Source organism: Gastrolobium bilobum, unplaced genomic scaffold (assembly GCF_033153095.1).
Source record: "Gastrolobium bilobum isolate Gb01-03AN ecotype WA unplaced genomic scaffold, APGP_CSIRO_Gbil_v1 utg6312, whole genome shotgun sequence".
NCBI classification, from domain to species: Eukaryota; Viridiplantae; Streptophyta; class Magnoliopsida; order Fabales; family Fabaceae; genus Gastrolobium; species Gastrolobium bilobum.
Window position 1 is genome coordinate 160,060 of NW_026896234.1, and position 22,082 is coordinate 182,141.

At 35.7% G+C, this 22,082-nt stretch overlaps 2 protein-coding genes across 4 annotated transcripts; both read right to left on the reverse strand.

Moving 5' to 3' along the window:
* Positions 1–2,155: 2,155 nt before the first annotated feature.
* On the reverse strand, positions 2,156–4,832 carry LOC133298409 (glycosyltransferase BC10-like). The gene is made up of 2 exons (XM_061497681.1): positions 3,360–4,832; positions 2,156–2,565 (listed from the first exon to the last, which is right to left on the reverse strand). The coding sequence occupies exon 1, from the start codon at positions 4,470–4,472 to the stop codon at positions 3,372–3,374; it is 1,101 nt and encodes a 366-aa protein (XP_061353665.1). The 5' UTR covers positions 4,473–4,832; the 3' UTR covers positions 2,156–2,565; positions 3,360–3,371.
* A 4,305-nt stretch (positions 4,833–9,137) lies between these two features.
* LOC133298402 (protein IQ-DOMAIN 5-like) lies at positions 9,138–16,534 on the reverse strand. 3 transcript variants are annotated; one of them, XM_061497665.1, is made up of 7 exons: positions 16,374–16,534; positions 14,992–15,113; positions 14,150–14,386; positions 13,477–13,704; positions 12,111–12,224; positions 11,043–11,532; positions 9,138–9,594 (listed from the first exon to the last, which is right to left on the reverse strand). In XM_061497665.1, the coding sequence occupies exons 2-7, from the start codon at positions 15,073–15,075 to the stop codon at positions 9,440–9,442; spliced, it is 1,308 nt and encodes a 435-aa protein (XP_061353649.1). In that variant the 5' UTR covers positions 15,076–15,113; positions 16,374–16,534; the 3' UTR covers positions 9,138–9,439. The 3 variants fall into 3 exon arrangements, with proteins under 3 accessions (XP_061353649.1, XP_061353648.1, XP_061353650.1); XM_061497664.1 differs by having other exon boundaries at positions 9,138–9,597; XM_061497666.1 differs by lacking the exon at positions 9,138–9,594 and adding an exon at positions 9,790–10,754.
* Between the last annotated feature and the right edge of the window lie 5,548 nt (positions 16,535–22,082).

Here is a 22,082-nt window from a genome sequence, read left to right on the forward strand (position 1 = left end):
ACTTTATTTGTCCTTCGAATTCCTAAATCATGCCGCTGGGACCCCTTTTTTTTAATCGAGAAAGAGAAATAACACCCACCACCGACAACTTCATATATTTGTCGCAACTCACGGTGGCTGTAGCTTATCCTCGAGATCTTCTTCTGTATATCTATAGTATATATATCTGTTATTTAATAACTGACACTTAAATAAAAAAAATATATTTTTTTTCTTTCCATAAAAACATGACAGTCATTTTTCTTTTTTATTGGATAAATATACTGAATAAATGGTACAACAATAATATCATAAATATTTTACTCATGCTCATGTTAATCTTTAAAAGGAAAATTGTGTATTGTTAGAGTATTACATTCAGCTAACTAAAATATTAGTGTAGACTCATCCGCGTTTCACTGAAACCTGATTATTTATAATACGGGCGTAATGTTTCTTCTTTGCTTAAAAAAAAATTATTACTCACATTTGTATAAAAATGAATAGATCTTAATTTTTTTTTTCTCTTCTGTTTATAATAAAACTTACACATTTTTATGAGTATTTCTCTTTCTTTTATCTACAATGAAATCTATTCACTTTTATATAATATACAAAAATTTGTGCAGCACAAGGATAGTGCCAAAAAGGGAAATGAACACACTCACATAGTGGCTCCACCGCGCTAGCGTAGTCAAATCGTTATATTCATAAATAAATGGAATTAAATAATATACGGCGACCGAAAGGAAAAGAATTTGATACCATTACTACTCTACACACATTCTGCAAAATGCTTTATTTCTTTTCTTTCATATAATTCTCTAATACAAAGGAATTAAAGCCACTATTTGATACTTTTCAAGGAAGAAAGAGATCACCGACTAATGAAAAGAGGACAGTGATCAAAAATGTCACTGTTCATCAATTTTTTTATCTAAATGTCACGCGGATAATGTTATTTCTCAATCTGCCACGAGCAGTGACGGACGGAGAAAAATTTATTCATGTCCGCACATTTAATTTTTTTTTAAAATTTAAATACATTAAAAATTAAAGAATATAAAAAAACTTCAAACTTAGAGAAAGGATTGTTTACGGATTTTTTTTACAAATTTTTGCAAATTGCACTATGTTCTCTCGGGAGAAGATAGAGTGACCTAGTATTCTTTTGGAAGAAGATAATGTAAGTTGTAAAAGTTTGTAAATATAATATTCCCCTCAAACTTAATATAAAAAGATAATAATAAAAAATCAACTAATCTATTAAAATATAGAGAAGGCCACCACCACATACATAACCTTAGAATATCATTGAAATTCGTTTTGAAAATAAATGGCGAGACTTCTGGTTGACGCAGGGGGTGCTTCTTACTTACCTTGATTTGAAGCGAGGGACATCATGCACGAAACACACTCGCACACCATAGTCTCAAGGCCCCACCATCATCAATAACAACTACCCTCCCCCTCATACCTCATCATCATCATCATCATCATCATCATCAACCCAAATGTCTCTCTACTCTGTCTTCGTTTCCACCACTCCGTCTTGATTATTTTGTTTCCCTGGCCTTCTACTTTGCATCTAAGCCACCTCGAGCACCAGAATCAGCCACCACATAACCAATGGTTTATGTCCGCAAGTGCACCCCAATCACCTCGAGCACCAGAATCAGCCACCAGAATCAACCATCAAAAAAAAAAAAAATTTTAAAAAAAAGTTTATGTCCGCAAATGCAGACAATGGCGCTTGACTCAGTCTGCCACCGGCTACGAAAGCAAGTTCGTTACCTGATGTAGCGAACTCGATTTGCTGACGTGTCACGTTTCTAGTGGACACCAAGTTCGCTACACGAGGTAACGATCGCTACCCAATGTAGCGAACTTCAAACCTATTTTTTTTTTTTTTTAACTTGGTAGTTGTTATTCACTAAAAATGTGACACATCAGCAAATCGAGTTCGCTACACTAGGTAGCGAACTTGCCCCCCGTGACAGATTGAGAAATAACATTGTTCGCGTGGCATTAGGTAAAAAAGTTGGTGAAGAGTGACATTTTGATCACTGTTCCAATGAAAAGAACCAAAAAAAACAAAAGGAAAAGGAGTTGCAAAGGGATCAATAGCAGAAAAATGAGAGCAGAGCTTTTTTCTTTTTCTATCATTGCAGTCATTGTTGCCTCACGTTCAGGCAACAGCTCTTGTTTCGTCCAAAACCAGTAACATTGTAGACCTTTTTATCAATGTTTTTACACGATTCGTATATATACAAAAATCATACCACAAAAATACCTACATAATCTTCTCTGGCAATCACTAGAGCTCTTGCACCAATTGAATACACCTGACCAGAGCACCCCCGCCTTTCTTTCTTAACTCACGCAGGTGTCTAACTCTTTCTTTGCTTTCTGTTTTGATTCCTCATTACTGTAATCTCGAGTTCTCTCCATTAGAGAGTTCCAGGAATATAAGTTGTGGGCTATTTATGCCTCTTCAAACGATATACCCCCAATGAAGCTATAGCCATAGCAACACCAAGCAATATCATCTCACCATAAATCAATCTCTTCACTGACCTGTTCCACCTGTGAGAATAAAATTTGATTGAACAAAGTTATCTCAACTGCAGAATCTGATAAAGAAATTAATAAAATTCCACGCCATCACTTGCAAGTGCTGCAAGGTGTTTGTAATTTCTACATAAAAAGCAAACTAATAGAAACAATCCAGAAAATGATTTCCAACAAACAGATAGGATATGCCAATGCCATGCATAATACTTCAGATTAGGCACGCCCGAGTCTTCATCATCAACGCTAGTTTTCACCAAAAAGAAGAAGATAAAAGCACCTAGTAGACTAGCTCCATAATTTTGACATTCAGAATACAAGATGTCATAATTCATAAACCTTTTTTTCCTCATCTTAAAGCATAAACACCACAAATGCCAAAAGCAATTATATGTTCCATAAACAGTAAGAGAATCTCATTCCCAAGAGAGCACTACAGCACAGCACTTACATATACATACATTAATCAAAAAGCCATTTGAAGTCCCTCAAAATTTCAGTGCCCTTGATATCTTAAATTTTCTTTTCTTCCAACTAATGAGTTAGTAAATGAACAAACCCATATAAATATCATGGAATATTTTGAGAATGCAAACAAAACGAGAACATGAAGAAAAGCGCACACACACAAGCATCAACCCCAGATTCTATTCTAACACATAAAGCTGAAAATGGACACATCCATTTTACAACAACAAGTAGTGCAAATTAACATCAATAAAGTTCCAAACTTTTTCTGACTCACTGCTAACCAAAATCATAGAACTAAAAAAAAAAACAATAAAAAAAAAACATAGATAACAACGTACCACGTTAAAATTTCAATCCCTGAAAATGACCGATTTAGCTATGCGCATCAAGGGTTCCAAGCAATCTGGAGTGAATTTCCTCGCAAACAAATAAGATTCGGAATGATTGGACTGGCGCAGCCGGCTAATGAGCTCCGGCGAGACCTCGGCAGGACGATAAGTATAAGGGTGGCCGTTGACGGTGCCGGTCCAATTGACCCGCGTAAGCGTGTACTTGGTGCAACCGTCGGGATCCGCCATTGACAACAGCGTCGGAAAATAATGTTCCTCCGGGTAACACTCATCTTCGCGGTAACAAGGTATCTTAAATTTCCTCCACAAGCTTCGATCCTTGATGACCACCAACGCGTGACGTCGAGCGAGGGTGAAAAACTGAGATCCGACCCGAAACTTCTCGAACGGAACTTCCGGCGTCATCGCGTAACGACCCCTCGCGACGTAACGCTTCCATAGCTTAGGCGCATTGGAGAGAATCTCAACGAAGCTCTTGTATTTGAGACGAACACCGAACTGAGTCGACTCGGGATCGGTCAAATCGAAGGTAGGTGAAACGAAGAGGGAATGGTAGATGTAATTGAAGGAATGGAGAGGGATGCAGTACTGGGAGAGGACGGCGAAGTAGGCATTGGCGGGGTCGTCGAGGAGTGCGGTGGCGAGGAGACGGCGCGTGGCGGAGATTAAGGTCGGTGACGCGCGGTAGGTCCGTTTAGCGGCGATGAACTTGCCGCGGAAGACAGGGGAGTCAGGGCGCGTGACATTCACGGAGGGGTCAGCGTGTATGTAAATGTTGTAAAGGTTGGTTGGGTTGTTTTGGAAGAAGCGATCCCAGAGAGGCGCGAAGTGGAGATCGGAGTTAGTTAAGAAGAGGAATGCGATTTTGAGGTTTGGGTTTTTGGATGAAAGGTGAAAGAATTTCGAAGGGTTAGATTTGGATTTGGGATTTGAATGGGATTGGGTGATGGCGCGGTTGAAGAGGTTGACGTCATCGAGTTCATCGGAGGGTGAAATGTGAACGGAGTGTGGCCGTGGAGGGAGGATTCGCGGTGCGAGGAAGAAGAGGATTGGGAGAGAGAGGAGGAGAGAGAAAGTGAGAACGAATGGGGTTGAGAACATTGAGTTAGGTGCAATCCTCAATTGAGAGAGAATGAACCAATTTGGGATTAAAACTCGTTGGGAATGAGAATGGTCTGGAATTGTGATATTCTTAATTGTAGCAGCAACTGATTCTCCAGTGTTTGTTAACTTGCGTGTTTGTTAAAACAAACAAACAAACAAACACGCAAGACTCCTTTTTGAGAGTTGCAACCGAATTCTGTTTTGGGTTAGGGTTGGGGTAGTGAGAAGAACTGAAGAAGGAGGTTGAGGTTTTCTTTTTTCTTTTTTAATTTGTTGTTGTGTGTTGTGTGTTGTGTTCTGAGGTGTTTTAGAGTGAGAAGGAGGAGAAAATGAGGGTTCGGGTTAAGACTTCAATGTTGAGTTGAGAGAGACAAGAAAATTGGGTGCCAGAGAGAAGATGATTTGGGGTTTGATAGGGCAGTGGGCGTTTGGTACGAAGGTGCGTTGTTGTGACTTTTTCTTTTTTGCTGTTATCTCTGACGGTGTTTTGTAAATTTTGTAACTCCCGTGCCACTAATAACGCCCTTTATTTGTTTTTGTTTTTTTTGGAATTCAATTTAAAACCAACTGTAAACAACCCCAAAAAAACTTTGAAACTAATTAATGTATTTATGTACGACGATAATACCTATTTTGAAATCAATTAAGGTGTAAATTAGTGCACTACACGTCTGAATCACGGAGAAAAAAGATTTAATTTTTTATTGGTGTCTGTCATTGGTTAATTGCTGAAAGTGAGAACGGTGTAAACTAGTGCAGTACACATGCGATGCACGAAGGAAAAAAAATCTAATTTTTTGTCAGTATCTGTCGTTGCAGGGGCGGACCGAGGGGGTGCTAGGGTAGGCGGCCGTCCCCCTCAAATTTGAAGTTTTTTTTTTTTTTTGGTACATAGAAGAAATTTTTTAACATAAGTATAATGCAAGAAACCTTCATTTTTTTCGCCATTAATGTGAAGTAGTTTTCTCCCACCGCAGAGAGTTTATAGAGCTTCTTTATATTCTCAGGTCCTATATATATTGAAACCCCTCTAACTCTGATTGTATTTTTTTACAAATTACATTAAGTATGATCAGTCATACACTCTTGATTAAAGTGTATGACGGTCAGACACAGTGTAGTTTGTAAGAGTTTCTAAAAAAAATTTGTAAATATAACCTTCCCCTTAAATTATAGTTTAAACCTCGACTTGAAACTTACAGTTTCTACTTTTATTATGCTTAGATGTTAGCACAAATCTTCTCATCCATGAATAAAAATAAGAAGTCCGAGAGTCTTACGAAAGAATGAACCTTATTCTTTCGACCCCTCTCCTTTTCTGATGATTCGTGATAGAGAGGGAAGTGAGGGGCAGAAGGGTTTTGGTGATTGTGCTTCTTGGCAATCTGTCTCTTCTGCTTCTGATTTATCTTTGGCTTTTTTTTCTTCTTGGGCTAACAGTGAGTAAATAGAAAAAGAGGTTAAGAAATGAGAGAGGTTTACTTTGAATTATCTATTTAGATTATAGTAATTAGTACATATTTTTTGTGAAATCTAAACCTTTGCTCTCTTCTCTTTTTCTTTGTATAAAAAATGTTCATTTTAGGGGTTGAAAATATGTAGTTTTTTAAATTGATAATAGATTTGACTGTGACATCTTCCACCTCTCTCTCCTTCTTTCTCTTTATAACAAGTTAAAAGAGGTATTTATGAGTTATGTTCTCTAGAGTGGTATTTCGGTCTCCCACATATTGTGGTTGAAAAAAAAAATTAATTTTTCGTATTTTGACCTCTCATATATTATGTTGGAAGAGAAAAACAAATATTTAATTTTTAGCCCCCCACAAGAAAAATTCCTGGATCCGCCAATGTGTCGTTGGTTAATCGCCGGAAGAAAAAACCGTGTCAATATTCTTTGTTAATTTTCGAGGTAAAAAAACTACAACACTCACATATAAATTTGTTAGTATCTACCACAAACAAAACTCTACAACTAAGAAACATGAATTGTTATGCAAATAAAAAAGTATTATATACTTTATATTTGATTATTTTCATATACAATAATACATATAACAGCAACAGTGATAAAATACATGTTATTTTACCAAATAGAGGAATATTATCGAGTAACAACGGCAAATATCCATTGGCATACATAAAAAAAAATTATTTTTGTAGATAAAAAGTTTAGGAAATGAAAAATTGTCAGGGCTCCTATGAAATTTCGAACCACCAAACCTTGACGTATATAAAATTCTCATAAACATTTATTAAATATTACTAAATATATTCTGCAAGGATATAATATATAAAACTGTCCGTCAAATGTGCAAATCTTCAAAAATAGCGTACTTCAATGGTTTTCATGTGTGTATTTATTCATAGAGTTATGTTCAATATCGGTCCATTACAATACGTATGAGGTATTATTAGATATACTCGACAAATGATGTTACACATAATTTATTCAATGATTCTTGAGTGAAATGAAATATAATATATAATATACATGACTCTTAAATATTACTGCATGGTTTAATATATTCCATTAATTATATGTATATACGTAGCATATTTATTATATTCTTAAATATTTATATATTAAAATTTAACATAATAAACCGAAAAGATTTACACAAAGTTAGTACAAAATTTTTCTAAAGTGATTTTGTGATAAATATGTAATTATTCCTATAATATGATTTGAAGAAAATTTTGATAAATAAAATTTTATGCAGGCCTATCAAGTTATAGCATGGTTCAAACAGTTTTAGGATGGTTTTTATATTTAAGTAGAAAATTAGTGAATAATATTGACAGTGGAACAAATTATAGGTTTTTTTTTTTTGGTAATCAGAACAAATTATAGGTTGTTCGATGTAGGGGTGACAATTTGGGTTGACCCGTCCCGACCCGCCACCAACCCGCCAAAAACGGGGCGGGGCGGGTTGACCCGTCAAAAAATATGGGTTGTCAAAATGAACCCACCCCGTTTTATGGTGGGTTGGCGGTTGGCGGGTCAACCCACCAACCCGCCAATTAAAAAAAATTAATTAAAATTCAAAATAAATTATATTTTATGAATTTTTTAATATTATTTTATTTTATTTCACACTTCTCTATATTTTTTTTAGTCTCAATCTTAAATGTATACTAATATTTGTCAAACATTATTTAGGAATTTATAAATAGATAACATTTGTCATAAATAAAATTGTTATTCTTTATTTTTTCTAGAAAGTACTAAGATAAAAAAAAATTGAATATCACAAAAATTTAAGTACTAATGAAATACTACCTAATTGTAAAAAAATAAAAAAATAATAAAAAAATTTAAAACCTGGTGGGTCAACCCGCCCCGCAGTGGGTTGAACCCGTTTTGACCCACTTCTAGGCGGGGCGGGTTGAGGTGGGTTGGTGGGTTGAAAATCTCAACCCAACCCGCCCCGTTTTGGCGGGTTGACCTGCCGGGCTCAACCCATATTGCCACCCCTAGTTCGATGTTAACTATAACAATGTATTTTTTTATAAGAGTTTGATATTTCTCATGTTATGAGATAAATATTATTTCTCATAAACATAAAAATATGTGAGTTACGTGAAAAAAAAAAAAAAGATAAAACATAAATCTCACACACATTTATTTGTGTATAAGAAATAAATTTATCTACTACAATATGAGGAATAATAAACCCTTTTTATAATTTTTAACAATGTTGCATTAAACCATGATAATAATAAAAATATTATATCAAGTTACCAATCATAATTACTTCTTTGAGACGAATAGACTCTCTGAATATCCTTACAAGTTTCGATTCTTTAAATAGAATCTGAGATTAAGATTTTATGCCGCTCGTATGATTGTTTATTTTACTATACTACCATTTAATTTTGTATTAATACATTATTTAATGAATTAAACTATATTAATATTACATCGCATCATTAATAAATGGAAGCATATTGCGTTTGGCAAGGGGAAAATTTAGATTCCTATGTCTAGGTCCGGTTTTAAATATATTGACACGAGCTGCTTTTATGAATCTGTTTTTCAGGGGTCAGCAAAATTGGAATGGAATTTTTTTGGTTAGGTTTGGGTTGGATAGGTTTGGGTTGGATAGTTACAATTGAGTAAGTGAGGTTGATGTTTTGTTGGGTGTTTATTGTCTTCTGATTTATTAAGAGTGAGAAGGAGGAGAAAAAGAGACTTCAGCTTCATGTCCAGACTTTAGTGTTGTGTTCAGAGAGGAAGGGAAAATGGGTGAGGATGGTGGGTGTTTGGTACAAGGTGGGTTGAGACTTCTCTTTCATTGTGTACCTGCCACAAGTAACACGGTTTATTTTGTTTTGTTTGTAAATTCAAAAACTATTTGCATATCCGTACGATGATGATATTATCGAGTAACATCGGCAATTCGTTCGTTGTTAACAATAACAATGTGTGTGTTTTTTTATAATGGTTAACAATGTTACATTAAATTACAATCATAAGAAAGAAAAAATTGTTACTAACAATGTGTCAATTTTATATTAACACATTATTTAATAAATTTCATTATAATAATATCACATCACATAGAACATAGATTTTTTCTATGTTCTTGTGCTCCACGTTCTCAGAAAAACACTTGTTAGTAACATGGAAGGCAATGTACTCAGAAAATAATACTTGGGCACTTGGCAACAGCAATAAAATAAAATGGAAGGCAATCGTACACTGAATGACTGAACGGTGTACATTTGAACATAAATACACCATGTGATCACATAACTGACAATCTTACAAGTTACAACAACAAATATTGCATAATTACTACATACATGTATCAACCGGACAAATCTTATTCCATTCGTAACCCAAGACAATCTCCTCAAAACCTTGAAACCACATTGGCTGCTTCGAGGAGGAACTTGTTACATTGTGGTTGAAAGCCCTCCACGCTTGACATCATATGTACAGACCGACAAATGGCCAGATCTCACATATCCGTGGACTGTGCAATTGATTTTGTAAGATTCACATCCCCTACTCCATTGAGCTTAGGTTTATCCCTACTAGGCTTTTGCGTGCTTAGTATCCCTTTCACATTAGTTTTAATAGGATTCCTGGCTGTTTGAGACCCAGGGCCACCCCCTGCTAACAGATTTAAGAAATAAAATTTAGAAGGTTCCATCCTAACATAATCCAACCATCTAAATTTTCAGATTGCTTACTATGTTTTTTTGTCAACATAAGACTTTCAGAAATGAATATGTTTACATAAAGTTTATAAATTGCAAAATAATTCTGAATTGTTAGTTTGATGAGCTTAGGTTTGTTTGTTTCCCTTGATAGGATGAAATATCTCGCTGTAATGGTGATCTTAGAGGCAGTAGTATGAATCAAAGATGAGGGAATCACAGGTGTTAAGAGACTCTATATTTTGGCAAAATAACAGCTCATAACAACAATAGATGCAAGATGTCGCTTCAATCGATGAAGAAGTATATATAAGTGGAAAAATATTCCCTAATACTAACAACCATTGAGTCAAGTGGTAAGGAGCTTATTTCTCTTAATCAAAAATCTCGAGTTCGAATTCTTGGGAATAGAGAAAATAATTTTGGGAGAGTCACCCCCTATACTGGGTCTGACAATGCTCAAACCGGACTAGTCAGATAATCGGTGGATATATCAAAAACATATATTCCCTAATGATGAGAGAGAGGGAGCGATAACCATTTTATCCAGTGGACCCCACTACTATGTGTGAGACGTCGCGCCTCCAATCATGTATAAAGCGAGTTGTTCATAGAGTGAGATATCTTCAACGAGGGTTTAAAAATCTTATTTTGGGGAGGTAAGGGGAGAGTGACCCTTTAAATGGGCCTCTAAAGGCCAGTCCATAGAGCAGGGCTATGAAACCGGTCCAAAACAAATTCCTTAGGGGGGTTTACAAAACATCAGTGATCACATTCTTTACTAAACAAATTTGCGATTACTTGGTGATGAGAATCCTCTTCCTGAGAGTAACATTTTAAGAGAATTGATAGCTCAACCTATCAGTACAGTGGAATGGGTCTTCAACAGTGTTGGCCAACATTTGTAAATTGGAAAATGCTAAACTTCACCAAAACTTCTCTACAATATTCCATACTAATCAAAGTCGCCATGCAGTTATTTTAGAAAACTACTATTCAACCTTATTGTGACTGTATCTCGCTTGGTGGTGATTGGTCATCAGCACTTCCGTAAAACTTTTCATGGAAAACATTCTGTGACAAATAGCATTGCTCTTGTAAATTAATGAATGCCTGAAACAGGTATTCATGCTACCAGTTAGAGTTTAAGGTTTACGGTCTTCTACAATGTTGGCATGCATCTGTAAATGAGGAGTGAATGCACCTAGATACATACAAACGCAATTCCTTTCGAACTTTTTGTCAAGCTCAAACTCAAACTGGTTAAAGTGGAATGCAATGATTAGGTTAGTTTACCTATAGTTCCCTTGATAATTTTTCCAGCCTGCTGAAGTGGCTGTAAGACCCCCAGACCCCAGTGTACAGGAAAATATAAAATGCACAGAAAGAGAACAAACTCACCAATGTTAGGCAGAGATAATCGTTTTTTGGCCTGCTTATTTGCCTGTGATGTTCTCTCCTTTGGATTACTATGAGATCTTGACCCAATCCCAGGTTTTGAGTTAGCTTCTTCAACGGGATTTCCAACATTTGCCTTACAATTTGGCTTAACAGGCTGTGCGTTTGATGATTCTAGCAAACCTGCTAACTTCCTAGGTGAAGAATCACAGCCATCAGAAAGAGTGGGACCAGTTCTCTGACTTGCAGGGTTGGGATGAATGTTTGATGCAAATGTTTTCTTGTTAGCAGATCTTAACTGAGGTCTGATTCCACTTTTACCATCCATAGCTCCATTTTCATGTACCCTCACTTCATCCCTCAGATTAATGTCAACAAAGCGATTCTCCCAAGGACGGACAGCCATCCATCTTTCCAACCAATTCCAACCCCAGCTATGTTTATCTGGTTCAAATCCAGAGGAAACAGCCTGATGTCTTGGTCCTGCCTGCCACTGCCAGGTGGAAATATTGAAAAATCTTACACCAAGCTTTTGGACTGAGAAGAAGTATCAAAGCAAATACAATAATGCAAAGCTGTTGATCAAGTGATGGGGAAATTGTTGGACAAAAGTTCTGTGTTCGTTTTGCTTCAAGGACTTCATTACCACTTGATAACATCATCTAGTAACCATACAATGTTATCCTATCAACATAACTCATTAACAGTCATAAAACTACGTTGCTTGATTAAATTATGTTTAAATTGGTACCATATTTTTCTTTTTATTTGGTTGGGAAAAACGACCTTGTATTCAGTATTCTCTTCCATAATTCTATATACAAACTTGTGTTAAAGATGGGCCATTCAAAAGCTCATATTGAACTTCCAATACTTTCGTAGGATATAACAAGCAATTACTTATGTCTCACGATGGAGAATAGCTTGAAGGCAATGAGGACTTGAACCCTGCTTGTACATTAATGATATTACAAATTTCAGATATTTCTTATTATGCAAGTTGCAGAAAAATTTAATTATATAATGCCCACCACCCATATAATTCAACAAGATAAGCTATTGTAACTTTACCTGATGAGCTAGAGCATATACCATGGCTCTCTCACGTCTAGCTGCAGCCTCCTGTCTCTTTAATATTTTAGCCTGAATTTCTTGAACAGATCCTACACTGTCACACCATCCTCCCTGTTTTTTTTTTTAAAAATAAAAAAATAAGTAAATAAAAACTCAGTTGCTACTCGCTATTATTAAGTTAGGAGGTGCCTTGAACATATATTTGATAAGAAAACAGCAATTTAATTACATTATATCATACCAAGCACTAAATTATGGCATTTTGCAAATACAGTTCTTTACAGAAATACTACCTTCATCAAAACATTCTGAGCACAAATGGGATGCACATGCAACTAGATCAAAATTAGAATGGCATTAGCACAGATATTTGTTTTGGGTGTCGTATTTGTATATGGTAACTTATCCCCACTTTTCTTCCTTCCTTCCTAGTTCCTTCCATTCTTTCTTTTCAAATTTTGTCAAGGTTTAACCAAGAACATTTCTGAAAGGAAACTATAGAAGTCCCGAGAGATATTGGACTTTGATGGGCCACTAGAGCCATTTACAAGAAGTTATAAAAGAAGGAAGGCTAGCACAAGTTCAGCCCAACAATGTATTGCTGTTCAACAAATTAATAAGGAGGTAGCAAGCCCAACAGTCCAGGAAGATGATCAAACAGCCCAAGAAGATAATTCTGGTCCAAGCCAAGGCAGCGATAAAGAGAAGAGGAAAGAGGTGGTCCAAAGAGATAGCAGAGGAATGGAGTTAGTTATGCAAAATGAAGGATTGGAGCAAGGAAATGTGATGGATGGTAGTTATATTGGAGGTGAGAGCGAGAGGGGTGTGAAGAAACTTGTATCAACTTGGGGAAAGGGAAAGGTGAACTCTACAAACGGGTATTGATTTGTAGAGGGAGCTGAGTGTGGGTCTTAGTTGTTGGTTCTGTATTTTGTGTCGTTGTTGAGTCATTCTGGGGTCTTGTGAGTATGTCTTTTGGAGACTGCAAGTGCTCTTTGTTATTGTTGTTGATTGAGTCTGTAATTCCCTGTCACTGTGTGATAGGTTGGAGTCCATTAGTGCTTTTCTGTAATTAGGAGACTCTAACTCTGGTGAGTTCATCCTAATGAATAAAATGGAGTCATGGATGTATTTCAGGAATTGATGTTGCTTCTCTGTTTTTTTTTAATAATTTTGCTATGAAATTGAACAAGTGTTAAGTGTTAAAATACCCACTGGTACCACCAAACTATCTCAAATTCATGAAGCTCAATTTATCAATACCCATCCCCCTGGTAAATGTATAATAAGGAAATAATAATGAAAGAGATGAAGATATTCCACAATAAAAAAGCAGTGTCTCTTTCAAAACAGTGCTCCTTACTTCTATTTCTCGATCTCTAGCTTCGCTTGCAAGCTGTTGCTGAAGTTTCTGCTCTGCAGCTTGACTTTCCACTGCTAAGCAAACACGCCTTGCCCGAACGCGAGCCTGAACCCTTACCAAAGCTTGCATACAACGGAGCGTTATTGCAGCTTGTTTTCTCACTGCATGGCCTCTTACAATGGCCTGAAGCTTTACCAATCCTTTCAAAGCTCGTAGTGCTCTTCTGGCCTGATAAATACAACAAAATTTTCCAGCTTGGTCAAAGTCATTGGCAAAAAAACACTCTTGAAAATGATCACTATAAGTCTCAAAATAAATACAGAAGTAAATAAAAGAAAGAAAGATCCTCAAAATATATATGAAGCACATCTTTAAGAAAAACAAATTAAATTCTGATTGCAGAAACATAACATCCTTGAGGTAGATAGATCACTTTAGTCAAGCACTACACTGCAGTATCTGATTCTTCAATGCAAAAAGTAACTTAAGAGAATAAGAAATACTTCTGAAGTATAAAGAGAAAATAAATAAATGCTATGACACCAACACTGCCCTGCATCAATTTAAATAGAAGAACAATATTTAAGGCAACAATTATTCAGATAATTTTTTTTAAAATAAAATATTTCAGTTCAGCTCAGACAATTAAGCAAAATTTAATACGAAAAATTACCAGAAATCCTCGAAATGCTGTTTGAATGTGTATTGCAGCCAATTCCTCCCTCTTAAGTTGATTATTATGTGCGGCATCATGTGCTTGTTGTGAAGTAGAAGGTGAATAATGGGCATCATGGTTTGGATGGCCATTGTCGTCTCCAATATGTGGAGTATCATCATCATCAAAATCGTTTGGAGGTTTATCATCAAATTCGATGGAATGCTTTCTCTCATGGCGAAACTTGCCAACCTTCTGATCATTGAAAAGATCAAGATTACACAAGGTTATTTTACGATATGAAATGTGTGGTGTTTTATACAAGGGGGGAACCAGAAGAACTCATTTTGGATGGGGGCAAACCTTAAGTGGCCTCTCTCATATGCTTAGAACACCATCTCTTGAGCTTAGCATTAACATTGGCCTGCCATCAGGTTTGGGAATGCAAATTCCCCCGTCATCTATAATGTGGGTCCACCACTGGTTTTACTTTTTATTATATTCAGTTTATATAGTTTCCAAGAGGAAAAAGTTTCTTGAGCATAGGCCAGAAGGGGATTTTTTAAAATGATCAATAACAAAACTACTTAATCGAGTTGAACCATGCTCTGACATTTAAAAAATCAAAACAACTCCACTAAATGTCCTCCGAGTATAACACTTGCACACAAAAAAACCAACACCTTTTCCCCACTTATGGGGTGCAGGACATGAGAAATAACTAAGTGATGACACACAACTTCAGCTAAAAGCACAATGTGTGATAATTACATTTGCCCACCAGAACATGAAAGAAATATTAAAAATCATGAATAGAAGTATAAAATAATTTTAAGAGAGAGAGAGAGAGATAAACTCACGTTTCCATCCTTCTCTGAAAACTCTGCCTTTTCTGATCTCTTTGGACCAACCAATGCTTTGATCCACTTCCTTGAGATACCCATTGTCAGCCCAAATTTACTTTATCCCAATCTAGCATAACCTGGCAAAGGAATTTTATGACCAAGTCAGTACAAAAGTAGTAGATTGCATGCAATCTTAACTAGCCTATTGAATAATAAGCTATGGGAATGAAGATGATGAAGCAGGTAGCAAAGCATCAAAGGGAGCACAAGCTTAACCGATAAAAACTATTTACAAGTGACAACTAACTCAAATTTGTCACAGTAACACACCTTCTTGTGACCTTCATAGTCTATATTGGTTATCCCTAAATGCTAGTAGTTCACTAGAATGATTATAAGAACAGGGTTTTAACTTTTAAGCAATCATAAGCAGTAGGGAAACACAAAACGCAGGACCTCATAATAACTCAAGTAGCATTCATTGTCGGACGAGGATTTGGGCTAACAAAGTTGCTACATATAAGGTGAAAATGCACCTTTTGAAAAGACTTGTTTTTTACCCTTTTTTTGGGGCCTTAAGTCTAATACTACTTGAACAAGACATTGACCTAGTATAAAACAAGGGCCATTTGTAAGGGTGCTCATGAGCTGAATAGCTCCAATATCAAACCCAGATTTCGTGCTGTGGGGAATCAGGCATAAATTGCAAACCAGAACACACAAGGCTAGCCTAGTAAAGTTCTTTCAACGTCATATTAAAACCTGCGCAATAGCCAAATGTAGTGAACAAGTTCAGATTGCGTTAGAGGGTAGAGACTACAAATAGTAGGAGTAATGCTAAAATTCCCAAAATTTGTAATTAAAATCTTATGGCAAATAACGTGGTAATCCAAGTCAAGTCATCAACTGTTAAGTGTTAACCATTGACAAATTCCAAAAAAAAAGAAAAAAAGAGACTTCAATAGAACTGTGTAAGAGCATGGCAAAAATGTCTTTTCAACCCATGTGCAAGTAATTGTAAGCTAGAATTTTTACACGAAACATGAAGTAAAAACGATCATAAAAAAGCGACAGATATTACAACAATCGAGATAATAGTAAGCAACACAAATTAGATAGGTAGTAATAAGAAAGGATGTTGACAAGTTCCCTTTGGTAGGATAACAACTGCGTTGACTCGGTTGCTTGAAAAATGAATTCACTGTTTGAGTTTGACGTAAATGCCCGATAGATTTGGTTGCTTCAGAATAGTTTAATTTAATTTAATTTCATTTCATTTCATTTAATGGCTATTGAAACCTAGAATTCCAAATAAAGACAAGAAGGTTTTGAGAGCAGAAAGGGAAACCGAGAAGGCACGAAAACAGCGCAGATTGCATAGTTGAAACGCAATTCACCTGAAAAGTCATAGCGAGCGAGACTGTTTCTGAGCTACATCATCATCATCGGCCACGAAAAACTAAGAAACCATCACTGAGTCAAAAGCCGAGTTCTCAGTCACTGAGTCAAAAACCTTTTCAGAGGATTTCAAAGTTTACTCGAGACTGCTCCGTTTCTAATTTCTATCACTCTGCAATACGTTTAACTGTTTAAGAGAAAAATAAAATAAAATGTTATCCAAAAAAAAAAAAAAAAATTAACGCGGAGGAAGTGAATTATGAATAAATGTATAACTCAATTTAACAAATAATTAAAGCCATCATTTTAAAGAAGTAGTTTTAACTTTTAAGGGATTTATTAATTTAAAAATAAAAATTCAGAGGGAGCATAGACCGGAACAGTGACCAATTCATCACATATTGGTCACTTTTTTACCAATGTGTCACCCAACACTATTATTTTGCAATATGTCATGTGTCCAAGTTCACTATAGCATGTAAACTTGGTTTTCTGATGTGGCATGTTTCTGGTGGCCACCTAATTTACTACTGGCTACATCGAACTAGGTGGCAATTAATGCCACTTGCTATGCCCATATGTCATGCCATGTGGCAGGCTAAGAGGAGTTTGTTGGACCGCAACGGTAATAAAAAAGACGTGGACAAGTTCACTGTGGTGGGTAGCGAACTTAGTCCAACAGCTACCCACCCCACCCTTGCCTAAATAAACCCCCTCTTCCCCCCACACCCAACTCCCTCTCCCTCTCCTTCCCTCTTTCTCTCACTTACACTACCTCTTTCTCTTTCTCTCTATAACCCTTTTTTTTGGCAAATTTGATATATTTTAAAAGAAGCATCATAAAGGTTAATATAGAAGATAGAAAGTCTTGTGTCAACTGCATGGTCTACCCTGTAGAGTGTGCCGCTACGCAACATAAGCTAGTAGTTCTAGAGGTTCGATTCAACAAAGTACCTAAAATAAGGAAGATGGTTCAAAACCCAAGGATAAGATGATGGAAGCTAAAGGAGGAAAAATTATTATAGTTCAAAGAAAGAATGTTGCAAGAAGGACCATGGAAGTTTGTTGGAGGAGCTAATGAAATATGGAATGAGATGACTATGTGTATCCAAACTGTGGGAAAGAGATGCTAGAAGAAAGCAAAGGAATTGGATTCCATACAAAGGAAACATAGTGGTGGAATGGAGAGGTGCAAGGGGCAATTAAACAGAAAAAGAAATGCTTTAGATCTTTGCATAAAAGTCTCAATGATAATAATTTGCAAAAGTTTAGATTGACGAGAAAAATGTAAAAAAAGCAGTGCGAGAAGCTAGAGGTAAGGCTTTCGTCGATTTGCATAAAAATCATGGCAGCAAGAATGGTGAAAAAGGTATATACATACTTGCAAAAATGAGGGATAAGAAAAGTAAAGACCTCACTCGAGTTAGATGCATCAAAGATGAAAACTAAAAACTTTTGATAAGAAATGAAGATGTAAATGAAAGATGGATGAACTACTTTAACAAACTTTTTAATGGGGATGGTGATAAAAGAGAGGTGGACTTGGAGGATGTTATGATAATCTGAATAAAAGATTTGTGCGCAGAATCAATACACATGAAGTTAAAAAGGCTTTAAAGAGGATGAAGACTAATAAAGCTTTGGGACCCGATGGCGTACCTATTGAAGTGTGGAGGGGTTTGGGGAGGTGGCAATAAATTGGCTGACCACTCTTTTCAATAAGATTCTTCAAACAAATATGATGCCTGATGCTTGGAGGAAGAGTGTCCTTGTGTCTATTTACAAAAACAATGGAGATGTCCAGAATCGTTCTAACTATAGAGGCATTAAGCTTATGAGTCATACTATGAAGTTGTGGGAGACAGTTATTAAACATCGTTTGAGGAGAGAGACCAATGTTTCTGTAAATCAATTTAGATTTATACCAGGAAGATGTACCACAAAAGCTATTTTCTTGATGCGTCAATTGATGGAAAGATATTGAGAAAAAAGAAGGATTTACATATGGTGTTCATAGATCTTGAGAAATCATACGATAAGGTCCCAAGAAAATTTTTAAGGTGGGTTCTTGAGAAGAAAAAAGTACCTTCAAAGTATGTAAATGCAATCAAGGATATGTATGATGGGGCTACTACATGTGTGAAAGCTTGTAATGGAACATCAAGGTATTTTCCTATTACCTTAGGTGTACATCAAGGTTCGGCTCTGAGTCCTTATCTCTTTGCCTTAGTGATGGATGAACTAACAAAAGACATTCAAGAGGAAGTGTCGTGGTGTATGCTTTTTGCAGATGATATTATGCTTATTGATGAGACCAAAGGCAGTGTTAATAGGAAACTTGAATTATGGAGAAGCAATTTGGAGTCTAAAGGTTTCACGTTAAGCCGGAGCAAGACTGAGTATATGAAGTGTGAGTTTTCTCTGGTAAGAGATGGAGATCAAGACCAGTGTTATCAGACCCGGCCTGACCCAGCCGGGTCGACTCGGAACCCGGTGACCCGGTGACCCGGTGGGGTAACCAGTTTGGGTTGCACTTTGGATCGGCTATGCAATCAGCCCAGTACGACATGGACGACCCGGCCGGGTTTTGACAGAACCTGTTGACCCTCCGGGTCTTATGAACCAATGCGCGGGTCAGATACTCAAATTGAAAAAAAAATCACTCTAATAATGTCCCTAAAAAGAACACAACCCAGAACCAGAAGAATCCCTAACCTAAGCCATAAACTTAAAACCCATTTCATCTTTGTTCTTTTTCATAGATTCGTTTTCTCACCTCTTTCTGCTCAGAGCTTGGAACCCACAAGCTTCAGATTCAAGTTGATCCAAGTTACTCTCTTTGTGATTTGTTTCTGCCCACAGCTTGGAACCCACATCTTCTCACAGGTTCGTTTTCACAGATTCGTTTACTCAGATTTGTTTTCAGCTTTTACTCACAGATTCGTTTTGAAGTCTCTACCCACAGCTTGGCTCCATAATAAAGGCGTTTTGAAGTCTTTTATAAAAATGTAGTAGGATGAACATTTTTTTTATAAAAATTGGAGGATTTATGTTGTCCTTGGTCGGATAGGCCTCAAATTATACAAACAATGGCTTTTATAAAAATGCAGTAGGATGAACATTTTTTTTTCATTTTAATAAAGGATACGAATTATTTTTAACTCATGTTAATATTTTTCTGCACATTCAACCATCTTTTTCACATTTTGCATTTTTTTAAATGATGTTAGTGCATGAGATTGACAATTTTTCATGATATTATTTTTAATGAAGTTGCATGTTTATTATCCCCACAATGATTCAAAGAAGATCGAATCATATTGCCTATTGCAGCTGCTTGACATATTGAAGACAAATATGTTTATTATTTTTAATGAAGTTGCATGTTAATATTATCCCCGAAATGTTCATTTGTCTCTGCATGATTATGCTCCCAAAATTTGATAACAAATATGCAGCTATCTTCGTTGCAGGATTATGCTTCCAAAATAGTTGGATGTTGCACTTTGAAGATTTGAAGACTCTGTTTTATATTTTACCTCACTTCAAATTGGATGAGTTGCAAGAGTACTTGCTTATGATCATACCTTGTAAGTTTTAACTTTCTTCATGTAATCTGGTATTAATTGGGTTATTATTATTACTTTGTTTTTTTAATTATGATCGTGTTATATTAATTTTATGTTACTTGATATGGACCAGATGTGTGTACCCTTATATAACTAGAGGCGATTGCCAAAGAAAAATATGGGTGAATATCTGCAGCATTTGGTATCTGTTTGATATCTGCAGCATGCACCATAATATTTCCAACTTGCATTTTGTTTTAATTTTGACTTATTGCATTCCCTGGATTTGCCCAACTCCATGGAGATCCCTTCTAGTTGTTATCTTTTTTGAAAAATGTTTGTGTACTATACTTTTTAGTGCTTTAAATCTAATAATGTTGAATGCTTGTGCGAACTAATCTAGTTCCAACCACCAATGAATACAAGTTTCCTTTGCATAATTCAGAAAGTCTATCTTAGCGCACATTGTATTTTTTCTGGTGGTAGTGGGGCTAGCATGTCACATGGCCATAGCTACCATTGCACCATTATAATAAGGGTATGCAACTACCATTTTTTAGTGAAGATAAGCCTGCCATGGGATTTCTTTACCAGGCCATAATTAAAGCGAGATAGGAGATGGAGAAGAGGTTTCAAAGAAATAAGAAGAAGGTTGAGCCATATTTGAAAATCTTATATACTTGTTGGGATTCACAGCTTCGTAAAAATTTGCATGCTGCAGGTTATTGGTTAAATCCAGGATGTCATTTCAATGTAGATGAATTTGAAAAATATGAATTCACAACATCTGACCTTTTGGATGTCATTGAGAGGTATTCTTATGGGGATTCTAAGTTGCAATCTAAATTGACAAATGAGATGAGGATATTCAAATATGCTCAATCTGATTTTGGAAGGCAATCAGCTTTACGTGAACGAAATACAGTGATGCCTGGTAAAATTATTAACTTATTATAGTTGAAAATATGTTAGTATGAATTTATGAATACTAATTTATTTTATTTCGTTCCAGATAAATGGTGAGAATGTTATGGCTTTGGTGCACCGAACTTGAGAAAATTAGCAATCTGTCCTAAGCCAAACTTGCAGTGCGTCAGGCTGTGAGCAAAATTGGAGTATATTTGAGCATATTCATTCAAAAAAAAAAGAAATAGGTTACACCATAAAAAGCTTAATGATCTTGTCTACGTTTGTTGCAACTTGAATCTGCAAACAAAGTATTATCATGTTCATTCGATTTTTACATTCTTTTATTATATTATATGAATCACATAAATTTCCTACTTTTTTTACTTAACATGAAATCTGATTAGTCTATGATGGCAACTTGATTGATCATTGCATTTGATTAGACTCAGCGATATATTGGATATACGACTCTGCTACGGTTTGTGAATGATGGATATACTAGTTTCTCTTCTTAGATATACTTGATATTTGAAAATTGGATTCTACTTTCAATTTTGTAATTAATGGTGTAATCCTGTAAATTGAATATTTGTAATGTTAATATAAATAATATGTGCAACTAGTTTTCTGATGTTTAAAATTCAAAAATTTAGGGATCAAACTAAGCGCCAAAATTATGACCCAATTGATTTGGCAATATTTGAGGAGCATTCTGATTGGATTTTGGAGATGTCACTAGCATTATTAAGTGATGAAGAAGAGGAAGTTTTACGTCGAAACATAGACTTGAATGTCGTTCCACCAGTTGCAAATGATATTGGTATGCTTTTGTACAACATAATAATTAAAATTTTATTATTCAATTTGATTTTGAGCACTTAATATTTTTTAGTAACTTACATGAAAATTTAATTGTCATAGATCAATTAAATTTGGATGAGGATAATGATGTAGATGCACACAACTTGGAAATTACAGACCAAAATGCAAGCAATGTTGGTCAAGATGTAGATAAGTATGGTGGAGAAAGAGAGCCTGTGATTGACATTGACACAACTTTGGAGCCATGGGCATAATGATAACATGCAGTTTCATTATTTGTTCTTATTTTGTGCAATTTACTGATTAAGTATGATCTTGTAATAGTGTGATAGGGTAACTTTTGAATTTATTTAATGAATCTTGTTTATCTCTTTTATATATGGAGAATATTTTAAAATTATATGTTTA

Bases quoted from the DNA above. Each gene is read 5' to 3' on its own strand.
- LOC133298402 (XM_061497664.1), bottom strand. From the start codon at position 15,075: ATGGGTATCTCAAGGAAGTGGATCAAAGCATTGGTTGGTCCAAAGAGA. The intron at 14,387-14,991 runs GTGAGTTTATCT...TTCAATGATCAG, and splicing joins TTTCAGAGAAGGATGGAAAC to AAGGTTGGCAAGTTTCGCCA. The intron at 13,705-14,149 runs GTAATTTTTCGT...TGTATTTATCAG, and splicing joins CAGCATTTCGAGGATTTCTG to GCCAGAAGAGCACTACGAGC.
- LOC133298409 (XM_061497681.1), bottom strand. From the start codon at position 4,472: ATGTTCTCAACCCCATTCGTTCTCACTTTCTCTCTCCTCCTCTCTCTC.